An 18,667-nucleotide genomic window follows, 5' to 3' on the forward strand; every position below is an offset into this window, starting at 1 on the left:
GGCTGATAGCTACCTGCCCATGAACACCGGTTCACTCTTTTGAAGAAATAAACATTGAATCTGATATTAACTAAAACTCATGTTAATCTGTTTTTTTCTTTAATGGAAAATATTCTGTTTTGAATAAAACAATTCAGTGAAGAAATATACACAAACAAACATTTTCCACTGGATATTATTGTCTCCTCTGTGCTAATCATTCTCTTGTTTAAAATGTTACTATGTCCTGTTGTTTACTGCTAGGTGACTTTGAATAAATCTTTATTTAAAAGATTTGCATTAAAAATGAGAGTTCTTTTGTCAGCTTTTTTTTTTTTTTTGAATGCTTGTCTACAGGGTGAATAAAAAAAATTATTAGTGAATAATGCCGCTGCCAAGTTTCTGCAAGTGAGACACTGTAACTCTTTAAACAGAGCATTAAGTACAACTCTTCTAATATAGATACTAAAACTTCTAAATAACATAGTTATTTATTACCACAGGAATTTGATAATAAAATATTTCAATAAGATGTATTTATTCATTTTCTTGACATTAAAAATAGAAAACTCTTTAGTATTTAATATTAAGCTTATTAAAGAGACCTGGCTTTTATCAATATGACATCTGGGATTTTTTGGTTGATTAAAATTAGTGTGACTCAGCTGGAGACAATGAAATTGAATTCTATTAGTTGTTCATCTAATATATTGTTTCTAAACAAGCAAATTGTGGATTATATGTTTGAGAAAGTTTAGTTAAACATGTTCAGATCATCCATTTAACTTAACAAACTGACAGTCTTCCTAAATTCCAAGCAAAGCACATATCCACTCTTAACGGAACTGCAGTTTCAAATTAAAATTGGAGAGAAAACAATTTAGAATCACAGAATCATAGTGTCCTTAGAGTTGGAAGGGACCTCTGAAGGTCATCTGGTCCAACTTCCCTGCCATGAACAGGGGCACCACAGCTAGATCAGGCTGCCCAGGCCCTGATCCAGCCTCATCTTGAAAGTCTCCAGGGACAGGGCATCAACCACCACATCTCCGGGCAACCTGTTCCAGTGCCTCCCCACCACCACCCTCACCATAAAAGATTTTTCCCTTATATCTAACCTAAATCTACCCTCTTTGAGCATGAAAGAGGGCCTTCATACAAGAATGAAAGTCCAAAGTTGGATGTCATGTGGACTACTGTGATCCCAGGTCTGCACATCTATATCACATCACCAGCAGTGATGCTTGCACTGATGGCCCTAGGCATGTGTAGTACATACTTGGCAGACTAGCTGCAGAGAAGTGTTGCTTTCCTGCTGCAGGCAGTGATCTCTGACATGTTACTTCTGTGCTTGACTTCAGCCCCTGTTAGCCCAGCAAGGAGTCTGTTTACAGCCCAACAACAGTGATCTACTGTGAGATTGTCAGTATATATACAACATGAACTTATACTGAAAAGGAACCCTCCAAAACTAAATAATCAGTATAGGTACAAAATAGGTCTGTTGCAAGGAGCCCACGGAAACCCCAAGTATTCAGTCTCTTAACCCTTTCCTAAAAAGTGAAGGTCTGTTTTTGTTTGTTTGTTTTTGTTTGTTTGTTTTATTTTGTTTTGCCTTTTATAAAAACATCCAAGTTCTGTTCCCTTCTCATTTCCAACTTTTGCACAGTAGGAGAGACTATAATTTACTTGAGATTAGGAAACATCTTGTTGTCTGCAAAGCAAGGATTCAAAGTTTCTCAGTCGTAAGAGGAGGAAGAAAATGAATGTTTGTCTAGGCTCTACTGTATAAGGCCACCCACTGAGAGGTTCTTTCTTACATTCTAATGTTTGTTGAATTTTAGAATTTTCTAAAGATGTTTTTGATTCTTATGAGAGGAGCTCAGAACCCAAATCCCTATTGAATGAAATCCATTAACCAGGAGTGTTAGACTTATTTTCTCCCTTTTTTGCAACAGGGAAAAAATAGGACAGAAGCACAATTCCTCTCAGCTTCACAGCAGTTTAAAATTATCACTGCCCATGGATGTGCACTGGTCAGTAGGATATAGCAGGTAGCTGACATTACAGAATCTGCTGTGCATACCAGGCATGTTCAACATATATGTGTTGGATCAAACCTTCAGGGAATGGTGACCCATTTTTTTCTAATTCCTGGATCTCACTATGGCTTGAAAAGGTATTAAATTCTTTGCTGGTTACATGAAAAGAATTTTGACACGAACAGAAACAGAATGTAATCAGATACTGAACTTTAAGTGCTGCTAGGCATACAGAATTGCTGAGCAGCCTCTGCCAGTCCTTCTGGTTGCATATTTGTCTGTGCTCACCTATGCTTTTTTAAGGTGTTTTAGATTGTTTTCAGAACTTCCTTTCTACTAAAAATGCTTTTATTCTTGTGTGTATCAGAGAATATTAACTAATATTTTAGTTGGCCTCATCATGAAGGACTTCTGAGAAAAAAAAGGGCTGTCATTTTTGCATGGTCAATATATTCTTGAAATTAAAATTCAACAACTAATAATACAGGGGAAAATGCATATTCATTTTATTCTTCACTTCTCAAGAGTTCACATCATTAAGGTTCATGATACAAAAAGTTAAACAGTAAGTGAAGACTGCCATCTTCTGACTTCCAGAATACATCTGTACAACTGAATATACAGCATAGTTTGCCCTGCTCCTGTTCTGTTTATCACTCTGCTTCCAACTGAAACACCCTAGAACATATCTTGATCCTGTCCTCTAAAATACAGTAGCCCAGCCAGAGCATCACAGCCACAATATGCTGTTCCATCTCTGAAAGAACAATGTGTATCTGTGACAAATAAAATTGTATTTTCACTGCTATATTTTCTTGCAGAGGTATCTGCTTTATAAATTTGTTATCTCATCCAGATTTCCAAAGGAATATTTTCTGTCACCACCAGTTAATTGATCAGTCGACCATTTTCTTAGTAACTTTAAGTAATGATGAGACGAAGAAAAAAAGCACATACTTGTAGAAGAGTTCTACCTCACATTTTAAGTCAATAGTATCCTAAAAATGAATACCAGTATTTTTGAAATTCCTTCCTCCAAATTTCAGCTATCTATCATGTGAACCTGCTAAACTAAGTTTGACGCATTTAATCAAATGCCTCAAGCTGTTCACTAAGTTAAATCATCAATACGCACATATTATGGAAGGCCTACAGCAAATGGAACAGATGTTGTTGACCAGTTGTCACACATTTACTTACAATTAAAAAAAAAAGAGTGAGATAAAATAAAAAAAAGTCTTTTAGCAGCAGCAAAGCATAACCAGCAACATCTAACCACTCCTGTTTAGCACGCCTTTTATTCAAACTTAAGCCCTTGCATGATACTGACAGAAAGCACAGACACGTTATGTTCAAACTCAAGAAGTGTATGATCATCTCTGAAGCCTGTCATAATCCAGATATCACGTATGGAAATAAAGCCTCTCATGGCACAAGTTGGGCGGACCTACCACTGGTACTGAAGACCAGTTGATATGCACTCAGCAGGTGTTTTTCACTGCTGAAGACACTGGTAATCCAAAAAACTGTAATCCTACTGTACAATCCAACTAATGCAGTAGACTCAGAATCCTACGGGCTTATCAAATTCAACACTCTATAATGTGTCCAGCAGTTCTGAAGAGTAAAGAGTGGCAGATAGCCTGTGATTTTGGTGAAGAAAACAGACACCTACATTTGAAACTCTTTACTACTTCCATTCTTATACATGGAAAATCTTCCTTCATATTATTTCACACGACTATCAGAATATTATTTTCTCTTTTAAATAACCCAGTACCTTCAACTTTTTCCTGAGGGAAAACCTACTGCATAGAAGTACTATGTCATAGTATAATATGTCACATTATACAAACTCACCTTTTGCATTAATTCATTTCATTGCATTAAAGATCTAACTGAGTATATGTACATGTGAATGTTTCTGTATGCTAATGGAAGAACAGATGAATATCTTCCATGCAGAGTGTTCAGTCATGCTAAAAAACTCGACTGATTAGCCATTACAAGTAGGTTCCTCCCCCTCTTCAGCTCTACAGTCCAGATTTTGATTTCCATGTTCCAACCATCAAGTATCTGTTTAGTACTTTACGAGGAAAAACAAAAGAAGATGATTCTTTGAGATGATCTCTCCGAACCAACTATGTCCAGTTCTGCTCTCCCCAGTACAATAGAGACAGAGACTTACCAGAGCAAAGTCCAGCAAAAGGCTACAAAGACAGTTATGAGACTGAAGCATCTCTCATTTAAGGAAAGGCTGAGAGAGCTGAAACTGTTCAACCAGGAAAAAAGAAGGCTTAGTGGATATTATCTATGTGTATAAATACCTGATGGGGGAGGTGGGGTAAAGAAGAGCAAGCCAGACCTTATCGGAAGAACTGTTTAAATTATTTTTTGCAGTTCAGCAATCAAAATGAAAAATAGGCAAATAAATCTAATGAGTTAAAGCAAGCCAAATGCCACTTCAGAAAATTCTATATTCAACTGGCAAGTTTGCTTGTCAGAAATCAGCTAAACAAACAGACCTGTATCCTGCTGGTCAGGAAAAAACAACAACAACAACAACAAGAACAACACAAGAAACAGAGAAGCCAAATGTCCATCTGGAGATTATAATGTAGCCTGTACGCACTCCACTGTTCTGTTTTTTCATGTTGAATAAAAAAATGAAATAAATTTAGATCCAATGAATCCTTTAAAGTTCTCCAACTTAACAGACATAATTTTATATAAAATTATTCAGAATGAATATGACAATGAATGAGGAAGGTTATGATCCAAATACTATATCAGAGCGTTGTTAATGATTAACACAAATATGCTAGCAGATCATCCAACGGTAAGTATTTTATAACTTAATTTTCTCCTTAATACATCATTTTTCTACCTGAAAGAATCATGACAATCAGCACAGCTGGTATCTTAAACTGTTAGGATGTTCAGGATTAAATGAGAACTAAAGAAGCACACAAGAAAATAATCAGGTCCAAAAGTCCACTCTTTCACTGAATTCTGTGGATGGTTTAACATGACATCTTTCAAATAGATTTATTTAATGGATTCTGATTTTACTTTGAATGCTCACTTGCACATTAACATTAACATTATTAAAACAAACAAACGAAAAAGAAATGATCCTGAATTGCCAACAGCCATTAGGCTGCAGCGACATAAATTATATGCAAAGTCTTTCAGAATCCAGATTCTGTAATTCTTCAGTGTTTGTACAAGGGGATTGAAGGTCTTAATATTTAACATCTATATGCAGCACTCTTCCCCTTCCTTTTTTTCCCCTTGTGACTCATTTGCCCAAGGTGAATACTGATACTCTTCAGAAAAAGAATATTAATAAATATTAGCACAGGATCCACTAGCTAAAGTGTACAAAATTTACTTTACAGTGTATTTAGCATTCTGGCTATACTCCTTTTTCATAAAATTAATATTTAGCTGTGTTGAAAAACATATTCTACTATTAACAAAGTTATAAAGGATCAACTCTTTCATATTAACATAAGAATACTCACGTTCACTACCGTTCTCACAGTCTTTTCAATATTGTCACAGTTCTGCTCACATTTTTTTTAGCTAACATCCTGAATCAATTAATTATATTATATTAATAAGGAAAACTGCTGGGGATGAAAAGATGAGCTTGAGCAGATAGAAACATACAGTTCATTTTGTACAGTTACTCTATTAACGGATTTTCATTTTTTCTTTTTTTTTTTCATTTTCTTAATACATCTTTAATAGAAAGCAATAAGGCCAGAAACTGCAGTAAACAACTTGAGTTCACTGCAATGCTCAAATCCTTGATGAACTTGTTGAATTACCAAGCAACTATCTTCAACTACCTAATGGATGATGATAAGGAAGACTGAGCCAGACTCCTGTCAGAGGCACACTGTGAGAGGATGAAGCTGCACTAAGGTAAATCTCTAATAGATATAAGGGAAAGAAAGTCACTGAGTGACCAAGCGCTGGCATCAGCTCCTAGGCAGGTTGTGGTTTCCATTACTGGAGATTTTTAGGACTGAACTGGAGAAAGCCCTGAGCAGATTCATCCAACTGTGACAGCATCCCAGTTTGGGGCATGGAGTTGCACCAGAAGACCTGCAGAGATCTCTTCCTGATGAAATAATTCTGTGACCCTATATTGTGCATTTTGTAAAAATTTGATTTTGTCCTTTTGCAACACCATTTCCCAGGAAGTTCAGGAGTCTGATATAGTAGAATAGGTCATACTTTCATTTGAGAAAAAGTTCAAACCTATTTTGTGTCAAACTGGGTGAAAAGAATATAGTGTATCTTGTTCTCATCACTTGTCTTCCTCTTTCATTTGCAGTTACCACCCTGGTTAGTAATTTCGCATGCGTCATTCTCAGTAGGCTCAGAGAGGATCTAAGTGGTTGTATGTGCTATTATTCTCTTCCATGGCCATGCTATCTTCTGAATTCCACTCAGCTAGCTGACTGATAACGTTTGACTCATTTTTTTCTTATTTCATGGAATTTTTTAAAAAGGACATCATAAGAAAAAAGATAATAGAAACACAAACATTGAATGAAAACAAGTAAAGCCTTTGACTTTATTTAGTATCATGATTTTAGGTCCTAAAAACTTTTTAGATCAACTCTGGAGATTTTCCTGTCAGAAGTACGTTTTTTAATTTCATTCTTTTTCCTTACTTGACTGGTAAAATTATGATTTCTCTTGGCACAATAAATTCAAGCGATTATTCTCACATTAATTTAATGGCTATCTGGAAGTGAGGAACTGTTTTGTTCTTTCTAGAATCTCATCTTTAGAACCATTCTTAAAAGGAAATCGGCACACTGTAATATATTCAAGTTCTCAAATTTTAAGACATTCCAATATATACGTGATATTTTATTGAAAAGCTTGTTAGTAATAAGAGAGGATGCAATGATCACAACTTCAGTAATCTTTCACATAGATTACTGCTAGAAATACCTTGTTAGAATCCATTCTATACGATGTAGTGTTTATACAAAGGATTATACATTGCATGCAAAGAAGGAAGAAGAATCTTTCTTGCATTCAGTTCATTTTTATGTGTTATTATGCAACTAGATTAAACACAAATATAATTGAATTTAAAAAAATTGAAATGGAGCTCTCCTAAATAGAGACACATAATCTGAACGTTCATTTTCATCTCTGTGCACGGCTTGAATGCAAATCTTATGGAGTTTGGTTTTATTAAAAGCTTAATACACATTTACTAATGTAGGTTTAAAAGTGGCCTAATTCTTAATCAAATATATTTCAGCAGCAGGAGGGCCAACATTGAAATAATGATTAATTGAAAACTTAATTAAATACTTCAAAATACACATGAAAGTATTATGATAAAATTTCAGGTCATGCAGTTTGCATCTCAATCTTTGTTATGAAAATGAAAGACTTGATCTAAAACTCTTTATAGTCAGTTACTGAAATTACCTCAAAGCTGCTGGAGATCCTGAAGCTTTGAATATTTGCAGTTAAGATTTCTGGAGCAGTTTTGAAATATATGAAATAGACAAAGAGTTGGCTTTACCTGTCTCTTCTAAGTTCCTGCAATTTTCTGCATCCTGCACTGTGAAACACCACTTTACAAAACTTTTTCCAGAACTGCCAATTTTTTTTTCCCAGTCTAATTTGAAGTGAGTTTAAAATACTGCTGTTTTCAAGTAAATAAAATTTTATAGCATATGTACTTTATTATGCATGGTTAGACACGCCATACTGATGGGGGAGAAACTCATACACATACTAAAAACGTACAGATTGGAAGAACACTCAAATCCACTCACAATGGAAAACATTTGTTTAGTTATTCTCAATTTATGCCACATTTTCCCCCAGCCACAGGTAACTTCCAGAGATTCATTTTATGTGATATAACTTTGGTTTAGCACTGTTTATAGCCATTCTGGTGAAGAATCCTGCTGATGGCTCACTGACTCATCTTAACATCTGCTATGGAGGGATGCATTAACATTGTGAGTCCTGTATAAAATGAACATGATGTGTAACCTTCACTATACAAAATTATGAAGACAAAGATTCATTGAAAGAATACAGAATAACTCCAGAGACATATCAGACAAAAGGTAAAAGGTAAAAGCACTTTATCAAAACAAATAAGTCCATAATCCTTTGCAAATTTGAATATTTCCTTAACTGGCAACTGGAGACGTGAGGGCATTTTTTAATGGAGATGAGCAAGGCTGAGGGTTGGGGGTGGGTGTATATGTGTGTTTGCACATGTGTTTGAACACACCTGCATTTGTACACATACTCATATGTATACTGAGAGGAAAGTAATTAAATGTGCAGATCTGAGGAAGTACAGAGGAATAAAAGGGAATGCCTTGTAATTGCAAGGTTATGATTTCTAACAGCTGGGAATATCTAGGACTGAAAATAAAACCTGGGTGCTGGGCCCCTTCAGCCTGTATATAGACATAAAACTGATCAGAATTACTTCTCTTACACGTGTCTGGAAGCGTGTATGTCCAGTGGAACAGTGGCACAGATCAGAGACAGCCATATTGACTGAGAGGAACACCATCTCTGGGCTAACCACTGGTCATGCAAAGAGCTGTAAAGAATTTATATCATATTTGATCTCCAGAACTACCTTACTGCAAGTCACTGCAGCCACTTTTGCACAGTGTTATCTACTGCACTGCAAATGTAATCTTGAATTCTTTACTTCTGCTAGCAGTTTCACAAAGAAAGATAAGGAGAGTCTTCCCCATGGGGAAGGGGAAGATGGAGAAAAAACAACTATCATCACAGAAATTCAAAGATTAAAATGAGCTTATCAAGTATTAATTAAAGGAGGTCATACTTCTTGTCTCAGCTGACATTTTTTTTTTCAAATGAAAATGTAAATAAAAGCATTTTTAATTCCTTCTATTCCTCAGTCCAGCATTACTGGGCTCTCAAATATCATTTTCAGCATTAAAATAGGAAATCTAAAAAGGTTAATAAGATCAAGGAGCAAGCTTTGTTCATTTTGAGTTAACACAAATTGCACAGGCCAGTGGTGAAACAGCTCCCATGATACTTCTTTTCCTATAAGAACTTGTGTTAATTGAGGAAAAAGCAGTGTAAAGAGAACTGTCATAGCACAGAGAGCAGCATTTGCAAAAGATAAACTTTGCCTACCTTACAGAAACTGGCAAGGAAAGCCTGTGCATTCCTACCTGAGGCAGGAGTGTGGGCATGCTGCTTACACTACTGCAGACAGGCCGAGTCAGCATATCAATAACTGCTTGTGGAATCCTGACCATATATATCTTCAGGATGAACACGACTGCTGGTAGGTTTAGCTGTCTGAACACTTGTCAGCCTACCTAACTCTTGTGAACATCGGAAAAAACTTGTTCCGGCTCACTGGAGTGAGATACTGATCCACAAGCAGTAGCTTGTGAGAAGTGAAAGCCAGTCAGGTGGATCTGCTGTCACAGCTGAACTTCAGATAACGAGGGTTGATGTAAGGGGCAACAGGATTTGGGTAGGAGCAGGGATGGGAGGATGTTAGTTTAACACGATATATGCATTAGCACAGTAATTATTCTCTTATTAACAGTGTGACTGAGCCATAGACATTTTTTACACTGTGGCATTTCGCAAGATTTTACAGAAAAAAAATACTCATCAAAAACTTTGTCTTCATTTTCATTTGTTAACGGAAACAAATACAGTGATAAATCCTCATCTCTTTGCTAATGCTACATAGGCTCTGTCTGCCATACAGGGATTCTGACTTTTGGGACAGTGCTCCACTTCCACATCTCAACTTGCTTCTAGTTCCTGAAGCAGTGTTGTGGTCCATTTATTCAGTGTCATAATTCTTAACACACATCCATCAGTCCTGGCAATACAAAACAATGCACGGCACAGTGTCAAAGAACAGATGTTTTGCCAGACTGCTGGAGATGTAAGTGGTCTGTACCCCCAGTGGGCTTACAGTGCCTTGTTAATGTGCATATAAATATGGCATTTTTCTCCTTCGTGGCTGTTATTAAGGTCAATTTCCTAAACATCTATGGATTTTAGTTTTCCAATTCCACTAAGTATTTCATTAAATTGTTTGATCGATTTCCCACTTCCGTCTGTTTGTTGTTCCTGAATGCCTTGCTGTATTTCTCTGAAGTATAGAAAGAAAATTGCATGATTAAATGAGAACAGAAGAATCCCATTTCCACTGTCAGCAGCAGTAGCAAGTTACAGAGCTTCCTATACCTGACCACACTTATGAAAATATAGAAATCTGTATTAATACAAAGCAGAATACCTGAAATGTATAACCTGTCCTTCAACAGAGCTACATTGTATTCTGTTTACTGTCAACAAAAACAAAAATGAAAGGATAGTCCATAAATAAATTTCCGGGGTAAAGCTGAGACGGAGACGGTGCCTCAATATCTGAGACAATGCACCCTACCTGGCTTTTTATAGTTTCAGCTATACTAAAGTGTTAATTTAGCCTTTGTGATAGCATAACCAAGCAAAGAACCAATTTATGAAGAAACAAAAGCCTAGAAAATCTGCAAGCTGTTATTATCAACATTGCCTATTCTTTGAAACTATACAATTTTTCGTCTTTCTTTGCCACAGTTTAGAGTCATCATCAAAGCATACATTTCTTTATATTGCAGGCCTCATAATGGAGCAATTATCAACCTGAATTCAGTTTCCATACCCTGCCCCAATCACAATCCATGTCCTCAGAAGCGCAGACTCTATAGACTGACCTTTAGCAACTGTACAGCTGCTAAAAGGAGCTTCATATTAGATTGGACTCTGCCTGGAGAGAGTCCCATTCCAGCAATTCAACTGCTTTTTAAAAACATAGGTTTTAGACAACCAGAGTGACATCACCTTGACAACCATCCAGACTGTCCCCTGTGGAGTTGTTCTTCAGTTATTTCCTCTCTAAAGCATCAGGTCGCTCAGATTTCAGCAGCAGATGTTCTAATAGGCTGTGCCCACGCTTGTTCCTCTTTAGTTAGAATAAATGGAGCATTTATAATACATAAGTGACTGTTATGATGGATCAGGAAATGCTCATGTGGTATAAAACAGATTTAATCCAGATGTTATACTTTTTCCCTTTGCCTCCACTTCTAAAAAAAAAAAAAAAAAAAGTAAATATCTGGGAAAAGTGGGTAGACAAAAGCATTCTCTTGCATCTTTTCCCAAACTTAAATTCTGGCTATCCAAACAGTGCCTGTTTGTGGCAGGCCACCCTCTTTTTATTTGCTGTTTTGTTAACACAGTAGGAGAAAGCACATATTACCCTGTGATCCTTCACCTTGCTTTATGCAACCCCACAGATGGGCTTGACCACTCTTCTCTGTTGTTTTCATAGAATCATAGAATATTTAAGAGTTGGAAGGGACCTCTGAAGGCCATCTAGTCCAACTCCACTGCTGGGACATCATAGCTAGAACAGGTTGCCTAGGGCCTTATCCATCCTCACCTTGAAAGCCTCCAGGAGTGGGGCACCAACCACATCACTGGGCAACCTGTTCCAGTGCCTCACCACTTTCACTGTAAAAGATTTTTTTCTTATATCTAACCTAAATCTACCCTCTTAGAGCTTGAAACCATTTCCCCTTGTTCTCTCGCCACAGACCCTTCTAAAGAGTCTGTCCCCATTTTTCCTGTAGCACCCCTTTAGATACTGAAAGGCCACTATCAGATCACCTCACAGCCTTCTCTTCTCCACGCAGAAGAGCCCCAGCTCTCTCAGCCTGTCCTCATAGGAGAGGTGTTCCCTTCCACGGATCATTTGTGGCCCTTCTTTGGATGCGCTCCAACAGGTCTATGTCTCTCCAGTACTGAGGACTCCATATCTGGATGCAGTATTCCTGGTGAGGCCTCACCAGTGCAGAGCAGAGGGGCAGGATCACCTCCCTTGATCTGCTGGCCATGCTTCTTTTAATGCAGCCCAGGATACAGCTGGCTTTCTGGGCTGTGAGGGCACACTGCTGGTTCATGGCCAACTTTACATCCTCCAGTATTCCCAGGTCTTTTTTGTCAGGGCTCTGCTGAATCCTTATATCCCCTAGGTTGTATTGGTAATGGGGGTTGCCTCAACTCAGGTGCAAGACCTTGTACTTGGATTTGTTGAACCTCATGAGGTTCACCTGGGCCCACTTCTCAAGCCTGTCTAGGTCCCTCTGGATGGCATCCTGTCCTTCTGGTGCGTCGACCACACCGCACAGCTTGGTGTCATCAGCAAACTCACTGAGGGTACACTCGACCCCACTGTCAATGTCATTGATGAAGATAATAAAAAGTATTGGCCCCAGCACCGATCCCTGGGGGACACCACTCGTCATATTGTGGGGTACTGTGTCAAAAGCCTTACTGCAGTCGAGATAGATGACATAAGTGGCATTCACTTGTCCATTGATGCAGTGACACCATCACAGAAGGCCACTGAGTTGGTCAAGCAGGATTTGCCCTTGGTGAAGTCGTGCTGGCTTTACCATATCACCTCCCTACCTTCTATGTGTCTTAGCATAGCTTCCAGCAGGATCTGTTCCATTACCTTTCCCAGCACAGAAGTGAGACTGAGAGGTTAGTAGTTCCCGGGGTTATCTTTTTTACCCTTTTAAAAAATGGGTATAATGTTACCTTTTTTCCAGTCACCGGGGATTTCACCTGACTGCCATCACTTTTCAAATATAGAGAGTGGCTTGGCAACTACATCAGCCAGTTCCCTTAGGACTCTGGGATGCATCTCACTAGAACCCATAGACTTGTGGAAGTTCAGGTCCCTCAGGTGGTCACAAATGTGATCTTCACTTACAGTGGGAGGGACGTTGCTTCCCTGATCCCCTCCCACCAAACCGTTTTGACTCTTTCCTTTTCAATATCAGTGCGAGGAGTCACACTGTGAATACATGTCTTGGCATTTTCCTCTGTATGGGATTAGTTTCCTTGCAGGCAGCCAGCTCCCCTGCTGCCATCATCCCCTTCAGCCTAACCAGTGTGCATAGACGTTCAGTATCTATGTACCTACCATAGGTTGCTGGTAGGTTGATCATGTTAAGACTCTGAAACAACAGGAAACTCTCATCACTGATTTTCTTGACTCCCCAGGGAACTTCAAGAAACATTTGCCTCACATGTATTTGTCGAGTGCATCATTTCACATGAGTTTTACTCTGAACGTTCTCCTATCTCCTTCAGCCTGCCTTACTCAAGAGCAGGAGAAATTGCTCAGGAGGTGTTTAGCAGCAAAAGTAAAGAAAGAAGTGACTCTTTTTCAGGATTATAAAGAGTACCAAGCAGCATGCTATTTTTTGTCTTTTTTTTTTTTTCTGCTTAGAAACCAGACTGATGCCTCGTCACCTGTTTTGAGAAGCTGAAGGTCCAATACTCTATTCTCTCCTTAGCCAAGATGATGCCCTCTTGCTGTGTCTCCTTCTCGCAACAGCTGGTGACCAGACACGGCACCCCAACAAATCCTACTGTTCATTAGATATGCACTACTTCTTCCTAGAGAAAAGTAAAATTTGTACCTCATATTAAGAAGTGAACATCTCTCCGAGATGGACTGAACTGGAGAGGCAATGAGATCCTTAAAGGTGACTTTTTTTAAGTGAATTTTTAAAGGGTGGGGTCATTGCAAGTTTCCTCACTCCTTCCCAACAGGGTACTGTCATGTTGCCCGAAAAGAGCCTCCTGCAGGCAGAAGGGTCAGATATTTGCCCTTTACCAGTTTGTTTGGGGGTATTTTTTTGGTTGTCTATGAAGGTAACAAACCAAGCAAGCTCAATTTATTGTCTTGGCAGCTACTATCCATTGAGAGTTGGGAGCAGGCTCACAGCTCCCCTCAATATCAGATTTCAGAGGAAAACCAGGAATTTAATGTCATTATTAAGTCCCCTGAGCTCAGTTTGTACTCAAACACATTCCTCAACATTGAATACACAGAAAAGGACATGTTGTATATAAGATACTTTCTGAAGGTCATTATTAAAGTATTATCTGTGGGAAAACTTACTAGTATAGCTATACCACTGAAGTCACCGTGATTTAGCTGCTTCTATAGATATTCTCTATTGTTTAGTGTAGCAGGAGTGTAGTAGAGAGGACTGTGGGCAGCCTCTCTGCAGCCTCTGTCAGCAAATTGGCTTTGGCTCTTGTGAGAAGCACTGGAAGACATTCTGTGTGTGTCTGCAGCACTCTGTGGCTGAAAGGTGTCCCCATGCAATGGTGTTGCCCCTTTTTGGGCCTGCTGCACCCAGTCTCACATCATGAAGCAATGTTGAGGGCATGAGCTGGATTCCTCTTAAATGAAACAGACCCGGAAAACGTTCTCCAGAGTCACACCTCAAGCATTCTGGCTGCAAATTGGTGTTCAGATAGAAACTACTTAATCATAGAATCATAGAATGATTTGAGTTGGAAGGAATCTTAATGGCCACCCAGTTCCAATTCCCTGCTGTGGGCAGGATTGCCACCCACCAGCTCAGGCTGCCCAGGGCCCCATCCTATCCATCCTTGAACACCTTCAGGGATGGGGCACCCGCAGCTTCTCTGGGCAGCCTGTGGCAGTGCCTCACCACCGTCTGAATAAAAAACTTCCTCCTGAAATCTAACACCTTGAGCAGCCCAGTGCTGAGCATGAGTGGGCTGTGCAGCAGCCTGGAATGTTTAATACCCCAAAATGACCTGTGCTGTGCAGGCGTAGGTCCCCTTCTCTGTCGGTTGAGCCAGTCTAGAGCTAGAACAAAGTAAATTGCCATTGAAATGCATACAGGGTGAATGCCAGGCCCTCAGCACCATGGGTTTTGCTCTACTGACTGGCTCCTATTTGTCCACATTTGCTCATAGGAGCACAACCTCTGATGCCACCAGCACCCCCAGCTGGCAGGTGCCAATTCCTCCAAACTATTTGCAGTTTCCTTCCAAAACTGAAAGGCTTTTCATAGGCTGGCACTCCTCAAAATGGGGAAAAATTCCTGACATGGTGACCTACCCACAACAGTCACAGAGTGACCTCCTTAGTACACTCAAGGAATTCAATAAGCCTGATTTGAAATGTTCACTAAATAAACAAGTGTTACAAAGCTGTCCTCAGGAACTGGATACCCAGTTCCTTTAACATTAATGGGAGCTGATCACTTAAAATTCATCAGTGGTTTAAAATACTGACTGGAACAATGAGCACAACTGAAAAACTATACTACAGATCATTAGCTCCATTTTACACTCCTACTCAACCTAACCCTTCCTGCGTTTCACATGGTTCTGTTCCTTCTAGTTGTATTTCCTGGATCTCTCCATGCAACAATCAACTTGCTGGTCCAACACACATCCAACTCATTCTGATCTTCACGAGTCAGTCTCCTCAGACATTTACTCACCGTCATCCTCCCCTGAACTCTTTCTGTTGTGGCAACAGCTGAATTAAACACTTTCTCACCACTGCCTGATTAATGATTCACAGACAATATACGGGCTTCTTTCTCTTATTGATTCCTAAAATTTTGTATCATGTTATTAAAACATCAGTATTAGTAACAACAGCCTCTCCTCACCTTAACAATATGTGCAGTTCTATAGAGGAGTGCTCTTCCAGCGAGTACAGTCAAAACAGTTTGGGGACCATTGCTGCAGAGCATGGAGGTACATCCAAGTGGGAACATATCTGTGTTTTGAGTCCTGAACTGTGTCAGAAAATCCACTCCACTGGCACTATGTGCTCTGTCAGCTCTTGAACTCACCTGGCGTAGGGTGAGGCTTTGATGACTAGCACCAAGCCTGCCTGCACAAACTGCTGCTGTCATTGCACAGGGTTAGTGATCTGCCCAGGGAGAAGTGACAGTGGGTGGGAGAGTTTAGACTTTGGCACCAGGAACTCTCATGAGGGAACAGGGATACAATGGTATTTTTTTCCCTGTAAACAGAAATTTGATTAAGTTTACTGTGTACTTTTCATAGAATCATAGAAAGGCTTAGTTTGGAAGGGACCCTCAAGATCATAAAGCTCCAACCCCCTGCTGCCAGCAGGGCTGCCACCCACCAGATCAGGCTGCCCAGGTCAGCTGCCCAAGTGAGACATGTTCTATGTCTACAGCCAGTCAACAGTGAGTTCAGTTAAATCACATAAATAAATACATGCTTTTTTTGTAAAAACATAATGATATGAAGCAAAATCCATTTGAGGGCATTTGAGGACATACATCCCACACTTCTGGTTCTCAATCAGTTTGGTTATTACACACTGAGTTCCTCATATCCACAAGAAGGGCATCAAGAATCAAGTTCTGTGGGGGTCCAGTTATTTACTCAAGGTAATTGAAAGACCCCAGGATCCATATGTCTATGAACTTTGTCTATGGACTTCAAAAGCTTTTGACATATCTCTGCTCTGCAGAGGAGAGATGAAGGACAGCACTTCTCAGGCTGAGAGGCACTATATACCTTATCCCCCACATTGCTCAGGAACTAGGACTGCAATCCCGCTGGCATCACAAACAAGCTGAATTACTGCATAATACCCAGCAGAAGCATGGTTCCATAATGAAGACAAAACAGCAGCAGATAGGTATTAACAGAACATTTTTAATAGTATCATCCCAACCCTGCCTTCAGCCCACACTTGGGGGACACTTCTGAGGCAAGCTGCACTGGACAAAGCCCCTAAGATTGACTAAGGGGCAGGGAGAATCCTGGAATCAGCTGAAGAAGCGCTAACACCACACCTGTGTGTGGTTCCCGCTGAATGATTGGAGCAATGCCAGGCCAGGCAGGGCCGCTGGGTGGGGTGGAGCCGCTGCCATGATGAGTGGCAGAAGGGGGTGGGGCCAAGCCAAGGGCAGCGCCACCATTGGTCAGGGACCATTCTGAACCCTGTGACATCACAAAGACACTGCATAGCTGTGGGCAGGGGGGCAGAGCCAGTCACTCCCTGGCTGTTGGGCCAGGTGGTCAGTAGCTGTTGGGCCTTATGCTGGTGGTGGGTAGCATTTGGTGAGCAGCAGAATTTATGGCATGCATTGGTCAGTGAGTGTTGAGTAGTTGCATTGCGGCTACTGTTGCTGTTGAGTTTTTGATGCCATTTTCTTCTTCTGTTGTTATATTTAGGCAACTCAAGGGCTTTACTGCATTTCCAGTTGGCTCCCTCATCCCACCTAGGGAGACTGGGCAGCTGCAGGGTTACAGGGCAGCATGGAGCCAAAAGGGCCCAACCTCTGCTGCTCTGAATGTCCTTGTGTGTAGGAAAGTGACAGCAATGAAAAACAAGGCACTTCTCAGGCATGGTCCTTAAAAGCCAAGCTACTAAACATATTTGTAACGTCAGGTAGTTTCTTGAAATAGAAAAATAACCCCTCCAGTAAAAACATAAAATGGAAGATGCCATAGCGTACAGCAGAACTCTAGGGCATGGGTGAAGTGCTAATACAGAATGTATGATAAGCCATTCTCTGGAATGAGGAAATTCAAGGAAGTCTCAAATACATACCAAAGTGCAGAAAAACATTAAGTCCAAGTAGAACGAAGCTCTCTAATACTCCCGTGAATGTAGTTGTAATCAATACGCTTTCCACTTTCCCCAAACATCCCTCGATTATAATAGCGTATTAGTGTATGATTAAAATGACTGGATAAGGAATTGGTAGGGAGGCAAAAAAACAAAAGCATTTAGATTGATTCTGCCTTGATTTCTGACAGACAGAAACAGAGAGACAAGGCAATTAAAGGCTTGGTCCATGATGGAAAGCTGCCCAGAGCTGTCCTCTCATAGAATAATAATGCCAATTAGGTAAAACACTAAAATGTCAAAAACCTAGCTACTACCACTGCAATTGCCCATTGTGACACAACAATGACATGGACACTACCACTAAACTAATCAATTCTGTGATAGGGGGAGACTCAGGGTCTTGGCTGTTGGCTGCTTTCGTCTGTCTGGCTCGTCACAGGAGTGCCACCTGCTTTCGTCTGCCTGAATTGCTGCGAGTCTGCTGTCCGCTATCGTCTTCCAGGCTTGTTGTGCGAGCGCCAACCTTGACCCGCTATGGTATGCCAGGCTTGCCGTGGGAGTGCTGCCCTCAAGTCTGCCGGGCTCGTCGTGGGAACGCTGCCATTAAGACTGACCGGATCATCACGGGAGTTCCGCCATTGGCCCGATCCTGTCTGCCCAGCTCGTTGTGGGAGCGCCAAATATCGACAGCAAGGCTAGTCGTGGGAGCGCCACATGTCGTCAGCCCGGCTTGTCGCGGGAGCGCCACATGTCGTCAGCCCGGCTTGTCGCGGGAGCGCCACATGTCATCAACCCGGCTCTACGTAGGAGCATCACATGTCATCAGCCCGGCTCGTGTGGGAGCGCCATATGTCGACAGTCCGGATTGTCACGGGAGTGCAACATGTCGACAGCCTGGCTCGACGAGGGAGCACCACATGTCGACAGCCTGGCTCGACAAGGGAGCACCACATGTCGACAGCCTGGCTCGTCGCGGGAGCACCACATGTCGACTGCCCAGCTCGTCGCAGAAGCACCATATGTCAACAGCCCGGCTCGTCGCGGGAGCGCCACATGTCGTCAACCCGGCTCTTCGCAGGAGCGTCACATGTCATCAGCCCGGCTCGTCATGGAA

At 40.6% G+C, this 18,667-nt stretch overlaps 1 protein-coding gene and 1 long non-coding RNA gene across 2 annotated transcripts in view; one reads left to right on the forward strand and one right to left on the reverse strand.

The window, feature by feature from the left end:
• Positions 13,383-16,548, reverse strand: LOC110392607. The gene is made up of 3 exons (XR_002434503.1): positions 16,491-16,548; positions 15,791-15,963; positions 13,383-13,556 (listed from the first exon to the last, which is right to left on the reverse strand). It is a non-coding gene; the product is annotated as an uncharacterized LOC110392607 (long non-coding RNA).
• LOC110399694 overlaps positions 16,618-18,667 on the forward strand; it is a 2,575-nt gene continuing 525 nt past the window's right edge. Inside the window, exons 1-2 of the mRNA XM_021398843.1 lie at positions 16,618-17,039; positions 17,938-18,658. Coding sequence (XP_021254518.1) covers positions 18,093-18,658 — 566 coding nt within the window. The 5' untranslated portion in view covers positions 16,618-17,039; positions 17,938-18,092. The remainder of the gene's footprint in view (positions 17,040-17,937; positions 18,659-18,667) is intronic.

This window comes from Numida meleagris, chromosome 1, assembly GCF_002078875.1.
Source record: "Numida meleagris isolate 19003 breed g44 Domestic line chromosome 1, NumMel1.0, whole genome shotgun sequence".
In the NCBI taxonomy this organism is placed as follows: Eukaryota; Metazoa; Chordata; class Aves; order Galliformes; family Numididae; genus Numida; species Numida meleagris.